General features: G+C 35.6%; 2 protein-coding genes across 6 annotated transcripts in view; one reads left to right on the top strand and one right to left on the bottom strand.

Moving 5' to 3' along the window:
* The window catches only part of LOC115211966 (rho GDP-dissociation inhibitor 1), a 33,902-nt gene extending 23,184 nt beyond the window's left edge, over nt 1-10,718 (bottom strand). For 2 of the 3 annotated variants that reach the window (XM_029780735.2, XM_036502965.1), the window contains exon 1: nt 8,305-8,460. In XM_029780735.2, coding sequence (XP_029636595.1) covers nt 8,305-8,354 — 50 coding nt within the window. In that variant the 5' untranslated portion in view covers nt 8,355-8,460. Of the gene's footprint in view, nt 1-8,304; nt 8,461-10,584 lie in introns of those variants that run through there. The other variant, XM_036502966.1, reaches the window with a different exon arrangement.
* Nucleotides 5,392-27,098, top strand: part of LOC115211965 (NADPH:adrenodoxin oxidoreductase, mitochondrial) — a 177,487-nt gene continuing 155,780 nt past the window's right edge. The window contains exon 1 of one of the 3 annotated variants that reach the window (XM_036502963.1): nt 5,392-5,822. The gene's annotated coding sequence lies outside the window, so the exon portion shown is untranslated. Of the gene's footprint in view, nt 5,823-10,859; nt 11,171-27,098 lie in introns of those variants that run through there. The other 2 variants (XM_029780732.2, XM_036502964.1) reach the window with 2 other exon arrangements.

The following is a 27,098-nucleotide window of genomic DNA, read 5'->3' on the forward strand; positions in this document are numbered from 1 at the left end:
ATATGTGTATATATACTCTTACTTGTTTCAGTCATTTGACTGAGGTCATGCTGGAGCACCACCCTGAGTCGAGCAAATCAACCCCAGGACTTACTCTTTGTAAGCCTAGTACTTATTCTATCAATCCCTTTTCGCCGAAGCGCAAAGTTACGGGGACGTAAACACACCAGCATTGGTTGTCAAGTGATGTTGAGGGAACAAACACAGAGACATATACACATATATACGACTGGCTTTTTTCAGTTTCTGTCTACCAAGTCCACTGGCAAGGCTTTGGTCAGCCCGAGGCTATAGTAGAAGATACTTGCCCAAAGTGTCACGCAGTGGGACTGAACCTGGAACCATGTGGTTCATAAGCAAGCTACTTGCCACACAGCCACTCCTATGTCTTATATGTATGTGTATGTGTGTGTATATATGTATGTGCATATATATATATATATATATATATATATATATATATATACACACACACACACACACACAATGTATATATTTCAATGGTTATTTTAGATCATTTTATTTTATTTTTAAAGTAATTAAAGTGGCATGTGTGTGTGTAGCATTCTTTTATTCATTACCTATCACCAAGCCTTGTATGTACATTCATCCTGGACCTCTTATGTTAATTTTCTCTCTGCCTGCCATTTAATCTTTCTTCCACCCTCCCTTCCTCTTTCTATATAGTCTGGAGAAATGAATCAACAAACCAAACACATCAGCTATTATTATATAGAGATAATTTTAATCCTTTTGATACCAATATGCCCAAAATCATTTCTGTTTCTATGATACAAACTTTCTGCTTTAAAGTACACTAAAAATTTTCCATCAAAATGAAATAGTCTTTTTCAGCAGAAAGAAAAATGGTAGCAAAAGGGTTAAGGAAATGCTGAAAGCAGGGATCAAATGAAAAAATAAGTTAATTAAATACACTCCAACCCATCTACTAAATCAGGAAAAACTACGAAAAAGTGACAATCAGTGTTGAACAAAAACTGGTTTTAATGAATTCTATGAGCCAACTAGGTCATTCTGACATTAAAGTATCAATAGGATTAATCTTTTTTATACATCTTAAGTTATTAGGAAGTAGTTTAAAACAGAAAAGGAAAAGACAATCTATTGACTTCTCTATTTCAACTTCCAAAACAATACATCTACTTTATATAATATATGTAAGTATTACATATATGACAGTTTTAATAGACACCTAGTGTTGAAGCCCTGCAGAGTCAACAGTAGGTTAATTTTTCTGCCTGAAAGAACAACGAAAGAATAACTAGTGTTATGTTGTGTTCATATTGCATTAACTGTGTATACATGAATTTAACATAGTAAGAGCTGAGGATAAATAATAAAACTAATCTCTTAATAGAAGAGTCTTAGTTTATTTGTTAAGAGGTGTGTAGACTTTAACATTATAAGCCTTGCCTTTTTCGTCCTTCTCAAGTGAAGAATAAGGCCTTCACACCCCTCACAAATTAACATCTCCAAATGTAAGCATATTTCCAAGACAGGACAACACTATGTCCAGCCCTCTCTCCATCCAGCCATCACATGATGTTCCACAAGCTCAAGAGAGATGGTGGTCAGGGATAAAAGGATTTCCATTTTCTGCTCATGACTACATATGCACCTAAGGCAATTAGCAAAGGTATGGTAGGTTACCAAACCTTAATCACAAGTGATGGCTGGCTGCACTATTGCCCATCCCCAAACTAAAACAGAACAGATGGTTCTTTAAAGAGAAACATATTCATTACTATAACAGATAAGCAGGTTGATCCTCCCAATACTAATAGCTGAACAGTGGAAGATGTGGAATCATTTATTCTCAGCTAGGTTGATTGAAACCAGTGGAATAATGTAAGGTCTGAAACTTGTGACCCTTTAGTCAAGAGTTCAAAATCTATAACAGTTAAACCAGGTAATTGTTATTTTAAATATTTGATATAAATTATGGTAAATTTCTCATTGCCAGCCTCGCCTGGCCTCCGTGCCGGTGGCACGTAAAAAGCACCATCCAATCGTGACCGTTTGCCAGCCTCGTCTGGCATCTGTGCCGGTGGCACGTAAAAAGCACCCACTACACTCATGGAGTGGTTGCTGTTAGGAAGGGCATCCAGCCGTAGAAACATTGCCAGATCAGACTGGGCCTGGTGCAGCCTTCTGGCTTCCCAGACCCCAGTTGCACCGTCCAACCCATGCCAGCATGGAAAGCAGACATTAAACGATGATGATGATGATGAAGACTTCATATGTATTTAATTGTTACTTCTGATGCTTTATCTAGTGTTGTACTGACAACTTAGGAAGCAATCTTTTAATTGGATTTATATATGCAAAATGGTAAGAAATGGAATTACTTATGATTATTAAAATAATGAAATCATCATCATCCTACTACTGCTTTCCATGTTGACATGGATTGGATGGGCCAAAAACTAACCAAGTTCTTTCTTCAAGTTACAGCTCTCCTAGAATGGTTGGTGACCACACCTAGGATAGAATGTTGGCTGTCACTGCATTTTAGTTGATGGTAAGTAGACTACTGAAGTCTGATGATAGCTTAGTATCATGTTAAAAAAAAAAATCAATTGATATCAAGAATTATCATTAAGTCTTCATAAACTACATATATTGATTGGGGAGTGGCTGTGTTAAAATACAACATAAAATGGACAAGCAAGGTTTCTCCTTTCCATAATACTAAATCTTTCATTTTTAGCAAGCATAAGTAGTTTCTTAGTTATGAATGTGAAGATCTGGATAGCAATTGGAGACTCAATTCACATGTAGTCCTTTGGAATGTTCCATGCCAAGTGTGAGTATATAATTATGAGGTTTCAAATAAAATAACTGGAAAACCATACTGATAGAGTCTGTATTACGATCAGTCATTTAATATATACATACAACACACACACAATCATTTTAACATTTCTAGAGGTTTTAACCCATTTGATACCAACCCACCTAAGACTGCACCTGACAATCATACAAGCTTCCTATTTTAAAGAGATCTCTTTTAAAACCTCCCATCAAGATTTCATGTTAATTCATAATGACAAAGATATTTTACTAAATTCTTCATTATTTTCATAATTGAAACAAAGAAAGTATGTGTCAGCAAAATTATGGTAATAAAAGGGTTTAATTAAACAATTTTGAATATTATCTTAGCCAAAAACAGATGCCTTCTTATGAATAAAAGCTAATGGTTTCAGCCAATGGACTGCAATCATTATGGAACATCATGTTTAAAAGATTCTAATCAGTCTTCTGTACTTGACAAAACAATTACCTGTCAAGCCATTCCTCAAAATTTTTAACAGAATTCATACACCAATGGTATTTAGTTAACTATGCTTCTCAGTTGGTGGCAGGAACTTATTTTCTATTTATAAGCATTTACTTTTCTAGATCTACAATGCCAACATTAATATCAGAGAATGTATTTTATATATATATATATATATATATATATATATATATATATTTTTCCATGCTGGCAAGGATTGGGAAAGTTGTTATAGGTTGGAGACGACATCTCACTCAGGCATTAGCGCAATTTCTACAGACGTGTGCTCCTCCTAATGTTTTATAGGTCTTTTCCATGTTATTACAGTTTTAATCATAACCTTACTAGGATACTAAAAGTAAGATGAAATGAAATAAGTGAAAAAAACTTGAGATTCAGGTTTACAACTAAAATCACTTGTTATATCTCACTATTTATCATTTGAAGCTCACATTAAGGCCATTAGTTTCTTCCTCATCCTGCAGATATGCAGTTATAAATGCTTCTGTGAAGTTTCTTCACTCCGCAAATTTCAGAAACTCCTCATACAATTTTGTTGATGCAGATTAGTGAGAAAAAAAACAAAAAAACTACAGATATTACTATGCTTAAAAAAACTGGGAAAGGAAATGAAAACTATTCGCCATGGAACATCAAAATATCTAGATGGGAGTGAAAGATGTTCACTTAGTGGACAATGGTCAGTAAAGATTAAATATGTTTGCTCTACAATTCCACAACTTTGAAAACAAACAAGTGAGAGCATACTGGCCTATTACAAAACAAACTAGTGGGATGGCCTAAATCCCCCTCGAATCATATCCTATGTTTGAAGAAGAAAAAAAGGATAGTTACAACTGGGATGTTTTTAAAATTCTGCTAATCCACAATCCAGAACTAGTATTTTATTATCTTAACTCCAGAAGAATGCAAGTTCAAGTTGATCATAGTGAATCCTGAACTCAGTCTAGTGAGCCAGAACAAATAATGAAAGTTATTCTGTATTAGACTAACAGTTCAGCTTACACCTGAACTAGAAAACTTTAAAAAGCAATGAAATTACACTTTTTTTTTTATGAGGGGGGAAAAAAGAAAAAAAAAATCAGGAATTATTAGCCTAGCAACATAATGACAATGATTAAACCTTGATATTTTAATGTATTATTGACATAATGAATAAATAGGTATTTAACCCCTTTTGATGCCAACCAGATTAGCATCTGGCTTTGTGATACAAAATGGCCTGTCATATTTAAATTTAAATAATTGAGCAGAATTTCGTGTAAGAATCATTTAAATAATAATGAAATTATTGTGTATAGTGCTCAGGTGCACTACAGTTAAATACATTTCAAACACAAATGAAAAATCCATTGAAATTTTTGATTTTCAATATTGAAAAATATAAGAAATATGGTTGTGAAAAAGGATTTTTCACAATGTTTACTTTGACAGTTCTAATAATTAAGGTACAAAATTACAAGAATCATGATGTGACTGTCACATGGGATTAAACTCATATTGCAAACAATGATGCAGTCCTTCGTAAGACCACTATATACTAATTTTTCTCTCAATCTGTTTAGCTGAATATAAGGTCTTACTGTAACTGATTTCATAGTTGAGAATTCAGAGGTCCTGAGAAAACTGCAAGTACATGAATGTAAAGTCTATGCAACACACTACTGATAAAGGATATACTGTTGGTTGAACCACAACAAATACCTCTTTACAGTTGGTTAGTAACAGAAAAGGGGAAAACAATGACACTTTCAATAGCATCATCATAGTAAAATGAGAGAACACAAAGAACTTTAGGGGTCTTCATAGACATTTTCGTTTCATTAGAACTTTTTTAAACGTGTGGTGGAACATTGTCAATTAAACCGAGTATAGGATCTTCAGTACATATTTTATTAGAAAGGTTATCAATAGAAGAGTATCTGTGAGTTGAAGAACTACTGATCTAATAGTCAAGAGCCGAATCAAACCTTGCTCACAACTACTGTATCCCTTCCAAGGTACATAACTCTGGTTGCCTCACAAAAAAAAAAAAAAGAAAAAAAAAAGGTTTTAATACGCCATCTCAACGTTGACTGCCTAATAGTAAAAGGCGGAAACCGACGGTAAAATGATTCTCTAACAAAGTAATCAAACCAGCTCTTAAGGAAAACAAGAAAGAGTGACCTAAAACCTCATTTTGACTAAGGCCTGAAATCATACACTTGCACAAACTAAATGCTCTATTACAGCATTACTAAAATCACAAGCACATTTTAAACATCTCGGAAATCTACTAAAATGTAGCGGAAACTGGTTTTTCTTGAAAAGAATGGATCGAATTTTTAATTACATAAAAGCTTGAATTAATAAGCGATTAGAACAAGCTTGAAATTATGTCATCCTAAATGTCAGTAACTGATAAAAGAAAGAAAGAAAAAGGTTCGAAGATATGAGATTTATGTAATATCATCACATTACTTTGACAAACATACCATTCCCTCGCACTTTCCTAAAGGTATTTCGTTTACATTTCACTAGATATACAAAGCTTTTGTATATCACACATACAGTTGCACAATTCAAATTACTATGTGTGCATGAGAGTGTATATATGTAATTCCATTCAAGTTTGAATACAGAGCTCGCTCTCTGTGCATAAGCCGATGGCAAAAGATATTGCTAAAAAAATTTTTAAAAATTACATAATTTTATTTGAGGCAATCTTCCGAAGGAAGAGAAGCAATTCTGAATTGATGCCAGCCCCTTTCACCAGTCACAATTGGTTATGTACAATTTTATTTATAAATACTATTTAATTTCTTGTCGTGAGGCATATTAGAAATGTATTTGGTATAGCAAATTGCCCCATATTTATCATGTGCCATATGTCGTGCAGTGTTCAACGACAAAACGCCCATCCTCTAGCATATTAATGTAACAAGAATGACAGCACATACAGACACAATTCACATTTCTCTCTTCACACTTCATTTATCTGTTGGAAGGTTCATAATTTTTATATAAACCACATCATAAAAATCTTTTTAGCTCTCCCACATATTGCTACTCCGCTGTAATGTTTTACTGAATACTCTTTTATCATATTCAGTATGGGCAATGCACGAAGGAATATGGCATGAAGCTAGATAAATTATATATATTGTCCACGGACAAGCTTGTTGTACAAAGGCCGTTTCCAAAGCATTTAGTCACAACAGAGAAGCAGTATCAACTGCAACAGTTTTTTTCCTTATATATATATATATATATATATATATATATATATATATAGAAACCGTTTTCCGTGCTTACACGGGTGGAATGGTTTAGTGGCTGGAGCCATACCCACCACCCTTCTTTTCACAACTAGATCGACAAACTGAATTGTGTCTTGCACAGAAAATCCAGCACCATGGGTAGTATAATGTGGACTAATTTGTGAATAAACTTCATTTACACTATATTAGTAATAGATTATTTGTTAAATGATAGTTACATCCCCCCCCACCAAAAAAATCCACTCCGTTCAACGAATTTCTCATGATGACTAATTCATCTTTACATCATTTCACCTAAAGATATTGACAAGTTCCCTCCTTAAACGCGAAGGTTTTTCTAAAAAGCTGATATTTGTCGACTCACCACCATGCAAATTATATATTCCTATAGTTTTGTAGTATTGGTTAATGCTAGCCGATAAACACAAATTATATATATATATATATATATATATATATATGATGCATGAGTGATTATAATCCATGTAGACAGTGTATGCCGATGTCAAATGAGTCATTGAATGAATTAAGTAATCGCTTAACAGGAGCCCCTAACTCGGGGCTAGTTTAAGTCTTGTTTTGCCTTTAAATATATGTGTACAGAAATCATTATTTAAAATAAACCCCGCATTGTATCTTACTCCAGAAAAGTCTTATGGCCAAAAATTATAAGATTGGAACATTATGAATTAAAGTGACTAGAGTAGCATGTTGACACTTATATTCAAGAAAGAATAAAGTCGATAGTAATAAGATATGAACCAGAAAATACGCGATATCAAAGCAGAAAATACAATCGCACAAACTATACAGGGGCGCGTGTACAGTTGAGTTTTTTTTTCTAAATATTAAAATAACTTGTAGCGAAGAATTTTTGCATTCGGAGAATAATTATATAATATAGAAATTTTTTTAAAAAATATCTTTATTTTCTACAAAAACAAAATTATAATAGCTGTAAAACTAAAACCAAATCCAATCAGGGTAAAGAAAATTGAAATGAAGCTAGCAGAATTTCAGTTTAACCATCACGTGAATAGAACTGGGTAGTTTTGGTAGTTATTTTTCCCCTGAAGAATTTAATGAACTTTCTAATGTTAGAAATGTGTAATCAATACAAAATTAATTACCAATTAAACAGAATGTTCTGTGTGTTACATAAAAAATTAGTTTAAAAAAGAAAAACTAATACCCCCACCCCTTTCAATTTAGCTGTGAAGTAATAACGATTAAAACAGAATTAACAAACAATTCTTTTGGAATTCTAAGCATAAAATATGGCCCACAAAGAAAAAATTATGAAAATAGAATTGTAAAAAAGTTATACACATTAAAAAGACTTTTAATCTTGAAATGTACACCATTTTATATATATATATATATATATATAAAACTAAAGAAAAATATTTTAAATCTGTAAGTGAAACTGAAAATTAATTATAATTATAATTATATTTTGAATAGGTTCAAAGTGGGTAGCAATAACTTAGGCTATCAATTGTACAAATATCTCGACACAAAATCTATAGTATTCGTCTTATCTAATAATACTGTCACTAATTTGACCAGGCCGGCAGCAGTAAGAAGCTCAGAATTCAAAAGAAAAAATATAAGCTGAAGATATTCTGGTTTCATTGCTGTGCTGTCTAGTGTTCATCAAACTCAAATGAGAAATAGCTTTAAACAAAGAATAAGAATAGGAAAAACGATAAACAATACCAAGGTTTCCAGAAGCAATAAAAGATCTTTTCTTGGTAGCAAGCTATCATTGGACTTGTGGAGAAGTTTCTGTGATTTGATTTGAAACAATAAGCAGAGTGGAAGAAATAACGAAGAGTGCTAGCCCGAAGTTAGCAGAGCAAGTTTACCACAGAGAATGAGTAATCAATATAGACTAGCGCATTAGTTTTTATAATTATATGTGCAATGAAATTGGTCGTATGCAGAGCGGAATCATTTCTCTGGAAAAGCGGTCGAGTGTCGGATAAATCACAAGTTCTGTCGGAATATATATTTTCTAAGAAGTTTATTATTTAGAGATAATTAAAGATAAATGAAATTGAGCAAAATGGCAACCGCACTACCAAAGTTATATTGCATACGAATAATTTAAAATATATTTTAAATGTATACCTTACTTTTATTTATTTATTTATGACTGCGATTTATTTAGTAAGCACGATATTTGATTTTTTCCCACTTCTAATGGACTATCGTTAAGAATGCTATGGAGGGTGTGGAATTCAAGATAACATTGTTCTTCTGAACAATGTCTAAAATTAAAATAGCATAACATGTAAGAATTTGTGCTAATCGACGTATGATTAATTTTTATATGTTGATTCAATTGAATTTTGGAGGTATAGGAACAAAAACTGGAACGACCCGGCTAAGCAAAATATGTGTATTTCTGCATATGTATAGTTGTCTGTATGTGTATAGCCAAACCTCCGGCTGGGTTTAAATTTATAAGTAGCAAACCAACGAAAAAATATATATCCGGATCGAAGAGGAACTTACTGGTGTGTCTAATTATTAGCGAATAACAAAATATTACAACTCTAACATGCACGCACATACACATCTATACATACAAAACTGAATTGTAAATTAAATGATTCGATTTCTTTTTTTCTTTTTATTTTTGCTGGAGAAAAGTAGTAGAAAGCTTTCAATAAAAGTAAGCAGTTTATCACAAACAATATTTCCCTTCTGTTCACAGTAGATTTTTTTTTTTCAAGTCAGAGGAATCTAATTAAAGGCAGGGAGAAAATAAATTGGGCAAGGAGGAAACAAATCATAGAGACAATTATTGCAGAGAGCTACGAGAAAAATATGTTGATGAGCCGAGCCAGTACGTGTAAGGGTGAGAGAGGGGTAATTATCGTTTTAGATATGACGTGCCGACTTCCCGGCCATCGTATATATATATATATATATATATATATATATATATATATACACACACACACACACACGAAAATATAATTTGGGACTTGACAAACGATGTGTCGAAATATGCGAAAATAAAAGACAGAAGTAAATAAAATATCCGTCTTTTATGGTTTGTTGTATTTTTAAGAAACAAAGGATTTGAAAAAGTTCCCTAAAAGGAAGAATAATTAGAGTTATGTAGCCACAGGTTAGTACTGCGCGAAAAAACGTATGATCAAAGGTGTTCCAGCCATGACCATCCTGTCATTCTCTCGGTCATAGTATGTCTAGGACTACATTAACCAATGTGTCCTCCATTTTCAGAGGTGTGAAACTCGAGGGGGATCTGGCTGCCATTCGTAATATACTGAGACCCTGTACAGTCTCCCTTTAATTTTTTGTATTTTATGATTAGTTTCCTCTTTGTTTAACAGTTCTTGATACAGAGCGCGCACTTACGACACAATTTACAATTAAGATCAGAAGAGAGAAAGCTGCACCCAGAAAAATATATATAAAAGAAGAAAAAAAAAGTATTTGCACAACTTTCGAATTATAAGAAAGAAATATAGAAATTGGAATAATCAAGGCATTTTTTTTAATACTTAGAAGAAATATTCACACACACAGACAAGTAGCCATGCACATATATCTGGTCGTATAAGCTGTGACTGAGCAGGCATAATCAGACATTCCTGTTATGACCAACCCGCCCTTTCCCCGAATCATAGAGAATAGTAAAAAACAGAATGGATTAAAAAAAGGATGCCGGTGTGAGTTGTTTGAGATTTCGCTGCTGTTTCTAGCAGGTCTAGCAATCGATATTTAATATAAGCGCATTCACACATGCACACACGTGTTGTATACTCCCCCCTTTAATTAACCAGCGCTTTTGACAGCTAATTCAAACTTAAAACATAGACCCATAAAACAAAAAAATAATTTTGAAACTAAGATGACAGTTCTACAATAACAAAAAAGGCAAGCTTTTAAAAACGATAAATTGAAAATATATATAATTATAAAAAGAATACATGACAGAAATTGCATTTATGCAGAACAAACCTTTTTTACACTCCAGCTGAGAAATTAACGTGACTGCGGAGGTCAGTGCTTTGATAACTTGATATAGAGCAATAACAAAATTACTCACACTTCCGGCGTTGCACTCCCCGTTCTCTGCGGAGGCTGTGGATTAAAAAAAAATTGTTATGTATAATAAATGAGAAGTAAAGAGTATTTGAATGTAAGAAATAATATTATTGAATGAAAACATGTAGAGTGTCTTAATATGCAAAAAAAAAAATTAAGTATGAAAAAGAGGAGAGTAAAGAGTTAGGAAAAAAAAATTAAGTAAAATAGTGCAAGCGATATAATGAATTTTAAAGCAATTAAATTCAACATTTAGTTGCACTATTGCACTCTAGGACTGGGTGCATATATTTTTTAATCAGCTAAAAGTTATAGAATGTATTTATTGTAATTTTAGTTTCGAATTAAATTTCCCAGTAACTAAGTTTTCAAAGATATATAAGTTGTGCAGGTTCTTGTTTTATGAGTGATAAGGTCAAATACTTTCTACATCCGGTTTCTAAAGCAAGGGTTTGTGTTGCGACACCAGACAACGGAACTGCTCTACTGCTTAAGCGAGGTGAGGTTTCTTTACAAGTAAATTGAAATGAAAATTGAAAAAAAAAAAAAAAAAAGAATACCGCTGATGATTAATTGCATTCGATACACACGTGCGGTACACATACCTGCATTGTGTTATAAACGATTATTTCTGTTTTTGTAATGTTTTTATTTTGCTTCGTCTCCTGATCGATGTCGAAAAATAAATCGTTGATACCTTTTGGTTACACATGAGGCCGTTTATTTGTTTTATTTTAGAGAAAGCTGTAGAATCGTTTGAACCAATTACTGTATATTATAGATGTTAGTTTTATCGAGCTTACAAAAATGAAAAGCAAAGTCGGACCTAGTGATTTTCGAAGTCACAGTGATCTACCAAGATAAATACAGTGAAGCTACCTACTGTCTAGATCACCTTCTCCACCACCAATTAAACAATGTTATTAATTAATAATTGTTTATTAGTTTCGCCAGAAGGAAGCTGTTGTACTCATGGCGTTTGCTGGACCTCCAAGATAAGTGAGATCGGTACTTTTAATAAACCGTATAAAATGTTACAAACCGACAATAGTAGGAAAGACATTCGGCGAAAGAATTTATGAGTTCCAGACAAAAAGGGATTGGAGGTAGTGGTTGGTGCAGGGCCTGGAGCAGTTGGATACAATTTATGTAATGAGAAGAGAGACAAATGAGTCGCGAGTACCTGACTGGAAGTTGCACAAAACCTGTTAGTTGTAAGGAACAGAGGCTATTGTAGTAGTGGTATAAAAGGCACGGAACGATTGCAATACCCCTGTAGGTCAGAAGTTATGGTACTTTTGTGAGAGGCTATATGCCTAATTAGTCACAGATGTAGGAGCAATATACTCTGTTATGGGTTTCACCAAATTTATTGCTTTTGTCCTACCTATGATACAAACAACTTTGTTTTTCTATTATTACTGAGGAAGCAGATATAAAAGAAATAAATCATAGAAAAATTATCAAAATGCTAAGAGAACAGTTGTAACTAAGTATATAGGGTCAATGTTATTAAATATCACAAGATAATTTGATCATTTATTTATCAACTCGTTGGAGATTAAAATTTAAAAAAAAACTTTTGAAGGGTACAAAAATTGATTATGATGCAATTTGTAGTTACTTGTAATTCTTTACCTCATTAATCATACACAAAAGTCACCATTCTTTGGTATATGCTGAACACTGAACCAGCAAAAGGTTCTGCATGGTTGCTCAACCCAATAAAGAAAAAAGACACATTGGATAATGTATTGCTATACACAATAGCTGTCACTCACTAGTGAGTATGACTTAGTAGCATGTAACCTGTTTCTGCTAATTGTATGTAAACATAGACACTCTTTCAGTTCTCTCATCCTTGACATAGAAGAACATTGAATATGTGAAAACTTAAGAAAGAGGACTGCACTACTACTAGGTTGGTATCAGAGCAATGTGAAATAAAGTGCTTTGACAACAATCTGCCTGATCCAGCAATGAGATCCAAAACCTTATTGTCGTAAGTCCAACAATAATCACTTAACTACACACCTTGAACAATACTATGCACACTGTACAAATAAGAGATACAGTGGTCACAGCTATAACACTTTTGATCATAGGCTTTCTCAATCAAGGCTGATCTGGGTTTAAACAATAGCAGCATGCTGAACTATAATACTTTTTTTGTTATTCCTTCTCTGTTTTTAATTTTAATTCATTCATGACATTAGACCACAAAGATTAGAATGCAGTGTCTCTTAACTTTGTAACTATAGTAATGTCTAATTTATTGTGTTTAATATATCAAGAGAAATACTTCAGTGAAACTGTATTGTATTTAGCACTTTGTTTTGAACACTATATTCAATAGGCTATTGATAATCGTGCTTAAATCCCAAATTTAAAAAGAAAAAAACCAAAGTACATTTCTTATTTTCTTAATGTATAAAATGGCACGTAAGAGAACCATCCGAACATGGCCGTAGCCAGCGCCGCCCTGACTGGCCTCCGTGCCGGTGGCACGTAAAAAGCACCATCCGATCGTGGCCGTTTGCCAGCTTCGTCTGGCACCTGTGCCGGTGGCACGCAAAAAGCACCCACTATACTCACAGAGTGGTTGGCGTTAGGAAGGGCATCCAGCTGTAGAAACACTGCCAGATCAGACTGGGCCTGGTGCAGCCTTCTGGCTTCCCAGACCCCAGTTGAACCGTCCAACCCATGCTAGCATGGAAAGCGGACATTAAACGATGATGATGATGATGAATGTATCTGTTTCAAGTTGTACGACATAGTTTTGCATGTAGGTATCCAAAATTTTGCATGGTGACACATCATTTCAAGGAAATGTTATGGGCTATATAACTTTTTCTGTGATACTTTATATAAACCCAGGTTAGGGCTTCTAAAAAGCATAGTGCTGGATACTAGTTTTGATACACACTTCTGTTTATGTTATGATGTAACAGAGATGAAAGCTGACAGCCAAGCTCATGGAGAATAGGTTACAGGTGGGCTAGTTGGTGTGGGTCTGATCTTGGGTGAACAATTTCTCACCAGTTAGAAGCAAAACAAGGACACTTTATTTTATGTCTTTCTAGTTATTTTAGTCTGTTCTGTTACATGTAAGTATGACTTGTATACTTCATGTGTATGTACACGCACACATACACACAACCTATAAATAATATGTTTAGCATAGGTTGATAAAATATTTGATGATCAGTTTGAAATGGGGCCTACATTTTGCATCTAGCTTGGGTATATTGCTAGCTATGCACTGGCATACCTTCTGCTAGTATCGTGTTGGTGATGATGATAATGATTTCATTCATTAGTATGAGGCCATAATATTCCAGAGGAGGTAGATAGGTAGATATATATATACATGTGTGTGTGTATATATATACTTGTGTATATTTATACGTATATGTATATATATATATACATATGTATATATATATATATCATCGTTTAACGTCCGTTCTCCATGCTAGCATGGGTTGGACGGTTCGACCGGGGATCTGGGAAGCCAGAAGGCTGCTCCAGTCTTATCTGGCAATGTTTCTACAGCTGGATGCTCTTCCTAACGCCAACCACTCCGTGAGTGTAGTGGGTGCTTTTTATGTGCCACCCACACAGGTGCCAGACGAGGCTGGCAACGGCCACGGTCGGATTGGTGCATTTTACGTGCCACCGGCACGGAAGCCAGTTGAGGCGGCGCTGCGCTATATGATCAAATAAACCCTACATAGAGGTGCAAGTGGGGGTATACTCGGGGGGGGGGTAGTCAAGTAAGACAGGGATAGAAACTTCCGGTATTGGTGGAGGGGGTGGGAAGGCGGGCGGGCGAACCTCGAAGCAACGAGTTTGAATATAATTCGTAGGAAAGTTAAAGTCTTAGCTGGCCATTTTTCTATGTGTATATAAATATATATATATATACATACATACATACATATGTATATAAATATATATACATGTATGTATGTATGATTCCCGAGCAGTGCTTAACTAGTAGTGTAGGGCCTGGAATTTATTTGCATTAAAATGCATGTTGTTATCCTCAGCCCATGTATAGATGGCATCTAGATCCTTCTGTAAGAGCGTAGCATCAGAGGTTTCCTTGACTGACTGTGCGACTTTTGTGTCGTTGGCATAGCTGGTAAGCATGACTGCCTTTGTCACTGACGGCATATCCAATAGGGTTACCATGAAAAGCAGTGGCCTCAGCACAGTGCCCTGGGGTACTCCACTCACTATTGGTGTCTCTGTAGAGAGAGCTCTGTTGGCTGCTACAGTTTGGCTCCTGTTCTTTAGGAAATCATGCAGCCACTCTCCGACTTTACCTGTGATGCTGAGTCCCTGTATTTTGTCGCATATCATTCCATGGTCAACTGTGTCAAATGCCTTTTTAAAGTCGAGGTATACCACATCCACTTTTGAGCAGTTCATTAATTGCTTCAGTACCCAGCCATAGTGACACAGAAGCTGTGAAAGACAGCTCCTTCCCAGGTGAAATATTTATATATATGTATATTATATATATATATATATATGTATATTATATATATACAAGATAAGAAAATGGAGAAATACATCCAAATCAAATATCAATTACCAGATAATACTCAATCACATACTTTATTAAACCACCACATAAGAGACTGTAGGGTTAAACATAAAAATGCAGAACAAATCAGTGTACATAAAAGAGTGATGTTGTATAATAAGTAGAATATATATAAAAAAGAGAATATACATATAAGTATAGATTACATCTTACAGCTGTTTCGGCCATGTAGATAAGTATGTCTCATTTTACCAGTATTGGCCTTTTATGGTAGGTCAATATATAGATATAAATGAGACATTTACAAAAATATCATAAGGCCTCCTCGGAGATATACATATACATATGAGTGCATATACTCACACTCCTATACATATACATAATAATGTAAATAAATAATATGAATTAGTAAACATATATACGTTCCATATTCAATGTTTCAGTTCTTAGAACTTAATATTGTGATAATAAACATACACATATTAGTACCTAGATGCAAATATACATAGTCAATAGTACATTATATTACTTCCTACTAATTTCCAAAGTGTCATTAAAGTTAGCATCATTATCGTTGTCAATACCATTAATGCTATCATTATTATCATTCATAATATTATTAATAACGCTTACATTAGGATCCGAAGTGGCACATATGTATGTCCGGGTTCCAATTAGTAATTTTCCTTATGACATAAATACACTATTGGATTTGAATTAAAATTATCATTGTCCTCATCATGGTTGGTCCGTTGAGAGCTGCCCGACCTACACCACACCGCACAAGAAAAACATACACATCCACATCCAACCCTAAACCCACACACACATGAATACACCCCGACACATCTCTACACATTCACTAGATTGCAGAGTGCATGTCTGTCATCGCATGGCTTATAGACAAATCAGTACAGGCAACAGTGTCTATACACTAACACACACACTCACAAGCACATCCGCATATATTCAAATGTTAATACACTCTCATATACTATATCAGGGAACATTCGCACACACATAGATACATATTTAAATATATGTCTGTGCACTCATACGTACAAATAAAACCTATACTTATATCCACCCATGAATAAATATTTGCATATACATATATACATATCCAAATACGCACCTGCGTACTCATATGTATAAGAAAAACATACATCCGTACATCCACCTATGAACATACCTATACGTACAAAAACATACATACGTAAACATACACATTTTCACCCACCTCGACACCTCAACCCACATCCACTAAATCATAAATTAAAATATATGTCTGCCCATCCAAAGACGTATATATACATACACAAAAAGTAAACAGAAGTTACTATTAACTTAGATATAAGTTCATTAATTATAAATTAAATTAAATTAATTATAAGTTAGTAAGTGCCAAATAAACAAAAATAAATAATTAAATAAATATAAATATATATATATATATATATATATATATATATATAGATAAATAGATAAATAGATAAATAAAATGGAATACAAATTAAGAAGAGCACAAAGATAAACCTAATATAGTAAATATAAGTGGATACGCCGAAATGCAGCCATGCGGACATACATGTGCATGCACGCCCCCACACGCACACGTACGATCACCGAGATACACACCAGAACACACCTATTATCAATTTATCTTGACTGACCACTAGCTGGTACACTTTCCCTCTCTTCATCTCTTTACTATCTCTCTCCTTGCTTTTTTTTCTGTCTTTATTCCTGTCTTCCTGTTTTTGATTTGACCTTACAAATACATTTCCTACCTTTAGGTCACTTTAAATAAACCCTCGATTCAATAGCACTATGTACAAACTCTATACTTGGAATGACCAATTTTAAATACTATTGGATTTTACTCATAAGGTATTAGAATCTTATATACAGCTATGTATGTGTGTGTGTGTGTGTGTATATATATATATATATACATACACACACACATCTATGTATGTATAAACTTAGATATGTTTCGACCAAAGATTGGTCCAGGCCACCTGATAAGATTATTTGAATCCTGTTTAAGTCAAGTTTTGTTTATGGTCCTTTCAAGTAGTGAGTTTTTGTTTGGTGAGTTGTATCCAATTATGGGTGGCTTATCTGGTATTCCTTGAAGGAATCTATCCCGACTCCGTTTAAAGTTGATGGGGTCCTTTTCCTCTTTGATCCCTTTCGGGACAATGTTAAATAGAGCAGGGCCTGTTGAGGAAAAGAAATTATGTTGCAGTGTACATGTATGCTGTGATCTGGAATTGGGCAGGGGACGTATGGCCCGTGGTCCCAGTCTTGGATGAACCTTGAAGCTAATGTTCAGGTCGTTTGTATACATATATATATATATATATATATATATATATATATATATATATATATACACATACATATACATACATATACATCTATATATATGTGTGTGTCACTGAAGCCATTCATACATACATAGAGAACCTCTCTTTCTCTTCACATGCACACCACACTTTCTCTCCCGCACATCCCATCAAACACACACATATACATACACACACGGCATGCCAACTTCAAAAGAACCTCCCTGATCCAATTGCACTCTCCCTGTCTCTTTCGCTTTCATGCTGACTTCAAAAGATCCCCTTTCCTCCCACCCCACATATATAAAAAAATCAAAAAATTTTACGGAAAGTGACGATCTTCTTCAGAAACATAAATACATATGCATTGTGTTTGACAACTACGGTACTCATATCGTAATTTAGCTCCTCTCATCTATCCCTAGTTTCCGTATTGACGACCAGATAAGGGATCAGGGGACCCTGTCAAAGGCTTTCTCCGTGTCAATGAAAGCCAAATAGAGAGGTTTACCTTTGCCTATGTATTTCTCCTGCAACTGTCTTACCAGAAATATAGCATCAGTAGTGCTCTTCCCTGGTAGACTCCCAAACTGTATCTTGTCTAATCTAACTCGCTCCCTAATTAGTTGGACTATGACACTCTCTGTGATTTCCATTACCTGATCCAATAATAAAAGTCATGGAAGAAATTCATGGGAGTGATGACAGAATGGAGATTAGGAGGCACAGGTATCAAATAGATCTGATGAGATCTTTGCCAGAAAAATCAGTGGACCAGGAGCCTGCGGTGGCATTAGAATAAACAGCAAGTGAATGGTTCCAACTGAGCAGTGTTTTAGACATTGTATCATAATTTGAATGGAATGGAAACTGCTCCCCTTCCAAACATGCCGAAGGAGCATTTCTTACAGTCAAATTCTACCTAAAAGTTTCAAATCTTAAATCTGTTTGAGCTGACATCATACTACCATTTTGACTCAAATTGCAGCATTGAACTTCTGTTGGGGGAAACCACTACAACAGAGAGAGTGCCTGACTTGACAGTGGAATAGTATTTGTAGAGTTTTGGGAAAATAAAGACTTGCCTGACAGCAGGATAGCTTTTCCTTGGATGTAGTCTGGTATATGTGTAGGTACAGGGGATAACATCTGTTTAGATATATGTGGGGGATACTGTACGATGTTAGCAGGAATAGGCCTTCATAATTGGTTATTGCCTTCTTTTGGCTTTGCTCAACCAGAGTTTATCCTGGATACTAGCAACTGTGGTTGCAATAATAAAAATATTTCCCACCTTTAACAAGCACAATCTGCAACCTTTCAGAAGCTATTATCTTTCTTTTCTTTTTTTGCAATTATTAAATACAAAAAAATATGATATACACCACTGAATGACGAATGGTAGAATGTTTTACAATATTTGTTTGAAGTTTACATGTTCTTTATGTTAACACTATTTCTCTTCATTCCAAATCACAAGAATTATTCTCATGTCAATACAGTTTTAATGTTGTTTTCATGTAACTGAATATGAAAACTAACATTCCCTCAACATGCTCCTGCTTACGATGTTTCACTGCTTTCTCTCTAAACCATTATTTTCACTAGTAATTTGTCCCTGTAGACTTGTTTATTATCTTAAACAGCTTCCATAACTGGGTTTCAAGATCAGCTTCATAAAAAGTAGCACAATGTCTTAAAAAAACCCAGCTATTTGTATTAGAAAGTAGCCCAAAATGAAAATGCGTACACACATCCATCCATCCATCCATCACCATTTTAATGACCATTTTCCCCTGTTTTCAAAGATGGAATTTGTTGTTGAGATATTTTCTGCTGCTCAGTGTCCTTTTCATTAACCCTCATTTATTTCCAAATGAGGAAATATTTCCTCATTTTTCACTTATATTTGTAATTGTCTGATTTTGTAAATAATAATGAATCCATGATGAAATGTTAAGGTAGTTATTAAATATTTTAAACATGAAGATACAATATTATTGCTTGAAGATTATTTAGCCTTAGAAACCAAACCAAGATGGAAATGCATGAGATAGACATGGTCCTCAGATTTGAAAGTCTAAATGAGAACTCTGACCATGACAATCCGTCCAACATTATTCCAGCATCGAATGTAGGTATGAAATGATAAAGATTATGTTGGTGGTGGTAATGGATATAGCTGTTATTGTTTTATTTTTATTGTTCAGAATAATATTGTCTTTTTATATGTAAATTTCAAAATAGAAAACAGCGGTTTCTTTTTAAATCTTTATTTTACTGCTATTATTGCCTACACTACATCTACACTGCCATTTCTTGCTCTTCCTCCCTCAAGAAGGCCATTCTTTGCATCTTTGTAGTGGTGGGGAAGGGAGAGAGAGAGAAAGAAAGAGGTGATCACTGGATTGAAATCTCTTATAATACTTAACTGGTTCCAATTTTATTGGTACAAGTATGAAGGAAGCTATTGCTGACCTTTGCAGGATTTGAACTCAGTAAGTTAAATTCATATAATCCATCACTAATCAGTGACCTGAAGCATTTCATAATGATTTCCAGCTGGGTAGATAATAGAACTAAATATTGTTTCTACCATACCTTCCACATCAAACTCTTATATGTTTTTTTTTTTTTTTTATCTAATTAGTTCTTAATGTGTTGTGATCATAACTTTTTCTGGTCTCATTTATCTGTTGTTGTTGGTTAACCCCAGGCTAATGTTGATCAAAAGCTTTCCAGCTATGACAATTTCAGACATATTTAAGTCCATGTTATCCCATATATACTTCAGTTTGGCTTTATACTACTCATTCCATCTTCTTAGTAAATCAAGCAAAAATACTCAGCTAAGAGTAAATCTCTGAGTTCATACACCACATATATACATTATATATATATATATATCATCGTCGTCGTCGTTTAACATGCGCTTTCCATGCTGGCATGGGTTGGATGGTTTGACTGAGGACTGGCATGCCAGAAGGCTGCATTTAGGTTCTAATCTGATCTGGTAATGTTTTTACAGCTGGATGCCCTTCATAATGCCAACCACTCCATTTTATGTGCCACTGGCATGAGGGTCATTCAGGTGGTACTGGCGTCGACCACACTCAAGTGGTGCTTTTTAAATGCCACTGACACAGGGCCAGTCAGGTAGCATTGGCAGCAATCATGTTCAAATGGTGCTTTTTACGTGCCAATTAGGTGGTACAGTCATCGGCCATGACAATAACTTCACTTGACTCAACAGGTCTTGGCAGGCATAATTTATTGCTCAATGATTGAAGGGTATTCTTAAATGGGCCGGTTATGCTGCACTGGGATAGGCCACAGTTATGGTCTCACTTGGCTTGCTGGGTCTTCTCAGCACAGCATATCTCCAATGGTCTTGGTCACTTGTCATCACCTCCGTGAGGCCCAACGTTCGAAGGTCATGCTTCACCACCTCCTCCCAGGTCTTCCTGGGTCTACCTCTTCCACAGTTTCCTTCTGCTGCTAGGGTGTGACACTTTTTCACACAGCTGTCCTCATCCATATGCAACACATACCAGTGCAGTCGTCTTCCTTGCACACCACATCTGATGCTTCTTATGTCCAACTTCTCTCTAAGGGTGCTTACACTCTGTCATGTATGCACACTGGCATTACACATCCAGTGGAGCATACTAGCTTCATTTCTTGCAAGCTCACATACGTCCTCAGTAGTCACGCCCCATGTTTCACTGCCATGTAGCATGGCTGTTCGCACACATGCGTCATACAATCTACCTTTTACTCTGAGCGAGAGGCTATTTGTCGCCAGCAGAGGTAAGAGCTCTCTGAACTTTGCCCAGGCTATTCTTATTCTAGCAGCTACACTTTTAGAGCACCCCACCCCCGCTACTGACTTGGTCACCTAGGTAACAGAAGCTATCAACTACTTCTAGTTTTTCCCCCTGGAATGTGACAGAAGCAGTTTTCTGCACATTTTCAATGTTTATTGCCCCAGAGCATTTGCCACATACAAATACTATCTTCCCAGTTAGCCTTCCTTTTTTATTGCTGCACCTTTTATGTGTCCATAGTTTACACCAAATACATCTTATGAAATTTCTACCTATGCCTTTTCTACAGATCGCACAGGGCCATCTACCTGCAGAGATTTGTGGTTTGTCTACCTTCCTACTTATTACGACTTTAGTTTTGCTAGATTGATTCTAAGGCCCTTCAATTCTAGACCTTGCTTCCACACCTGAAACTTCTCCTCTAGTTCTGATAGTGACTCAGCTATTAGAGCAAGCTCATCAGCATAGAGAAGCTCCCAGGGGCATCCTGTTTTGAATTCCTCTGTTATTGCCTAGAGGACTATAATGAATAAGAGGGGGCTGAGTTCTGATCCTTGATGGACCCCCTACTCCTATCTAGAATTCTTCACTGCACTCGTTGTCAACCCTCACCTTACTGACAGCATCTCTGTACAGGGCTTGTACCACTCTCACTAACTACTCATCTATCCCTAATTTCCACATTGACTATCAGATAAGGGATCAGGGGATCCTGTCAAAGGCTTTCTTCATGTCAATGAAAGCCAGGTACAGAGGTTTATCTTTAGCTAGGTATTTCTCCTGCAGCTGCCTTACCAGAAATATATCATCAGTGTTGCTTTTCTCTGGCTCAAACCCAAACTGCATCTCGTTTAAACTGACTCTCTCCCTAATTAGTTGGGCTATGACCCTCTCTGTGACTTTCATTACCTGATCCAACAACTTGATACCTCTGTAATTATTCATATCTGATGCATCATCTTTACCTTTGTAGCAGTTGACTATGGTGCTGCTACACCAGTTATTGGGTATGACTCCATGAATCACCTGATTGACTATACACGTGACTAGACTATAGCCGACACTGCCAGATATTTTAAGCATCTCTGTGGTGATTCCTGATGGGCCGGGGGCTTTCTCTCTCTTCATACCTTTAATTGCTTTATCTATCAAGGTACTGTCAATTCGGATATCTGGTCCCTCTGTTGGGTTGACATTAAGCAGACTCTCTTTCTCCCATTCATTTTCTTCATTTAGCAACCTTTCATAGTGGTGTCTCCAAGTTTCTCTTTCTGCAGCCTCATTAAATGCAAGTGGGCTATCATCCATGCAGATACATTTCTCTCCTATGACATCACGATTCTCTCTCACACACTGTCTTGCAACACAAAACACTTCAAGTCTTTGGTCCTCACAATGCAGAACATTGACAAATTTTTTCTTATCTGCTTCCCCTCTGGCTAAGTAAACTTTTCTCCTAGCTTCCCTTCTAGCAATCTGATACAATTCCCTGCTACCACCACTCTTCCAGTCCTTCCATGCCTGTTTCTTTTCCCTAATGGCCCTGTCAATTACATTGTTTCACCACCATGTTACCTTGGATCGAGAGAGGACTTTGCACTATCCACAGATCTGGTCAGTAGCTCTCAACAGGTTGTCCTGTAGGAACCTCCAGTTGTCTTCTATATCATGTGTTGCTTATATCCCCATCTATTTCATCAAAATCTTTTAGTAATACGTCTCTAAGTCTCTGTCCATTTGCAGGATGTTTAAACTCCATGCCAGTCATCTTCTGGGCATCCATTTAGCCCTGATCCTGAAGTCACTAACTACTAACCTATGTTGCAGGGTGCATTCTTCACCTGGGAAGGTTTTGGCATTTATAAGTAGTCATCTTTCCTTTTTCCTGGCGAGGATGTAATCAATTTGACTAGTGTGTCCATTAGATCGGTAGGTGAATAGATGACTGGCAGGTTTCATGTTTTATATATATATATATATATGTAAATGAGGGGAAATCAAAAAAATTTGCCATAACATATCTTTATTATTGTCACACTGCCTTCTGTGCATGCTTATAGTTGGTACTATTGTGGTCACATGATCAAAGTTTGAGCCTGATCATGTCCTTTTTCTTTCTGACTTTACACTGTAAACATGGCCACTCCACTAACAATGTGCACCAGAGAAGAACAAAGAGCAGTGATCCAATTTCTCTGGTTGGAAGGTATGTCAGGTGTTAAAATTCATCAGAGGCTTTTAGCACAATGCAGGGACAGTGCACTACTGTGTAGAAGTGTGTATGAGTGGATTAAGAAGTTTAAGAGTGGCCAAACAAATGTGATGCATGACAAAGGAGTAGGATGCCTGTCAATCACCACCACCTACAAGAAGATTTAGCAAGCTTGAGAGGTAGACCGGTAAATTATCATCGATGAGGCAGCTTGTTCTCTACAGATTAGTCATGGTTCTGTTGATCAAATCATTGATGAGCTTGGCTTCCATAAAGTCTGTTTAAAATGGATGCCAAGAGAGCTTACTGCAGAGCACAAGTGCAAATGTCTTGAGGTCTGCCAACATTTACTCAATCACTACAACAATGAGGGCAAGGAATTTTTGAGCAGAATAGTCACAGGTGATTAAACGTGGGTCCATCATTATGAGGCAGAATCCAAAAGACAGAGTATGGAGTGGAAACATCCTGGCTTGCTGGCAACAAAGAAATTCAAGACTCAGTGTTCCATGGGAAAGGTGATGCTCACCCTTTATAGGGACTCAAAAGGATCTATACTAGAAGACTACCTGGGAAGGTTGTGTACAATCAACAGTGCAATATTCAGTGCTTTGCTGGCCAACAAACTGAAGCCAGTAATTCGCTATAAGCCTCCGATAAATTTCAGTATCCAACACACCTTCCAACCAGGGAAATCAGATCACTGCTCTTTGTTCTTCTTTAGTGCACATAGGCTAGTAGGGCAGCCTAGTTACACTGTAAAGCCAGAAAGAAAAATGGCATGATCAGGCTCAAACTTCGATCATGTGACCACAATAGTACCAACTATAAGCAAGCATGTGCAGAAGGCAGTGTGACAATAATAAAGATATGTTATAGCAAAAGTGCAGATAATTTTTGACTTCCCCTCATAAATATGTGTGTGTGTGTGTATAAAATACACACACACATACATTCTTATGTATGGTGTTATGAGCTGAGATAGTGGATGAGACGGGGAATAGAAGTGGTGTGAGAGATGTGGTTGTATTGATGAAGATGGCTATTAAACTGCAAGGAATTAGCATTTTGGCAAGTTTCAAGCTGTTATGTTTAAGAGGTCCAAATTTGTCTCTAGAAATTAACAAAGATGCCCAGCTAGATGTAGAGGGAAAAATAGAAGCCAGGTTAAAAGAAGACTTTATAAAAGGAGCATTTTTGGTATATGCCTGGCTAGGAAGTGCAAGATAGATTGGGGAACAGGTGGACATGTTCACCAATGAGATCAGAAGGTTGATAGGTCTGACTGGGTGTATTGGAGAAGGGCTGGAGAGGACAGTCAAGCCGAATTTTGTAATTTTTTTCTCTGATTATATTTTGATAGAGCTACAGCAGTTGCCAGATATCATGACCATGGCTTTGAGGATTTAATTACCAACAAACAGAGCATAAAACTTTGCAGTAATAGCTACAGTGGAGCAGGGGGCAATGCGACTGCAAACTGAGAGTTTTGTCAGCTATGGAAACCAAATCTCTCATTCCCAAACTGATAAGAATGAAAATACAGAACATTTGCTGATGTGTGTAAAGCTTGGTCATGCTAGAATTAAATAATGTCACATGAAGCAGTGTTGAATAAAATATATCTAACATGCTTGAGTGTTTTCATGTGTAAGAAAACCTTCTGCAGAAATGTATGTATCCTACAATCCAGTGACATCATTCACAGCCCAAGATGTGCTTTCACACATGTCTAAGTGGAGAATTTTCTCCTGGGACTATTCTGAAATGGAATGTCTTCTCATGTTTGAATACACTAAAATGTATTAAATTTGATTTCACAGAAATATATTATATTCAACTCTGCTTTATGCAATGTTATTTCATTCTGGCTTGACCAACATGCTTGATCAGCATACATACTGTATGCTGTTTTAATAAGATAGATTTTGTTCTTATCATGCTGTGAATGACAGATTTGGTTGTTGTAGCTGATAAAGTGAAAAGAAGCAGAAATGCATGCATCCTAAGATTCAAAGGTGTCATTCACAGCCCAAGATCTGTTTTCACATATCTAGGAGGTGAATTTTATCCCAGGACTAGTTCCACAACAAAGGTTCTTCTCATGCAAATTCATTTGAATATGTCAAATATGACTTTATGTGCGTGTGCTAATGTGTGTTGATGTATGTATATTTTATTTGTTTCAGTCATTTCCCTGCTATTTCTAGCGCCACCTTTAGTCAAGCAAATCAACCCCAGGACTTATTATTTGTAAGCCTAGTACTTATTCTATCGGTTTTTCTTGCCAAACCACTAAGTGATGGAGACGTAAACACACCAACATCGGTTGTCAAGTGATGTTGGGAGAGTACAAACACCGACACACAAGCACACACACACACACACATATACAATGGTTTTCATTCAGTTTCCATCTACCAAATCCACTCACAAGGCTTTGGTTGGCCCGAGGCTTTAGTAGAAGACCCTGAACCCAGAACCATGTGGTTGGTAAGCAACCTACTTACCACACACCCACTCCTGCACCTATATATATATGTATATATATATATGTATATATATATATATATATATAAATACCATTGCACAAAACGCTTGCCTCTTGAATTACTAACTTTTGTTGATTAAATAAACGTATGTGTATGCATATAATATATATTTATATATATGTAAATATGTGTTTATATTTATATATTTATATGATGTCTATTATACATACATACATATATATGAATATGCTTATTATATATATATATAGCATGTGCATGTTTGTGCATATATGTAAGCTGTCAGTTTTTACAACTTTATTTTTGCTCATAGAACTGCATAACATTTAACTGATGAGTCAACCCAGCCATAGATGTACATCTGATATGTATTAGTAGATATGTAGGTTGTCTGCTAGCCTTGTGTTCTTCACTGCAAAGTTTACAATAAATTGTCTACTTATATATTGGAGCAGGGAGCATCTGCATGGTTGCTTGACCTGCTAGAAATAGCAGGGAAATTATGCTTAATCATTCTCTACCAATGGATATATTTGCATAACACCATTTGGTGCACACTGTCAGAGAGATATCAGTAATATTTATGAGTGTATGCATGTGTATGTATTTGTATGTTCATAAATATATATATGTGTGTATGTACACATACATATCTATATATGTATTTACACACACACACACACACATATACTCACGCACACTTATGATGGGATGGATTTCCAAGCATCTTCTCGTTACCAATTCTGTTAATAAGGTTTTGATTGGCCTGCAGCTTTTATAGAGATGCCACACAGTAGGACTGAATCTGAAACCACATGGATGGGAAGCAAATTACATAACCACACATCTATAGCACTTTTCAAAACAGACCTCTTATATATGATAGCCAATATACATTTTCATAAGCACATTAATTACTTTCAAAATTAACATATTTTTGATATCAAAGATTTATAGAATTCTAAAAACATT

This window comes from Octopus sinensis, linkage group LG5, assembly GCF_006345805.1.
Source record: "Octopus sinensis linkage group LG5, ASM634580v1, whole genome shotgun sequence".
Taxonomy (NCBI): Eukaryota; Metazoa; Mollusca; class Cephalopoda; order Octopoda; family Octopodidae; genus Octopus; species Octopus sinensis.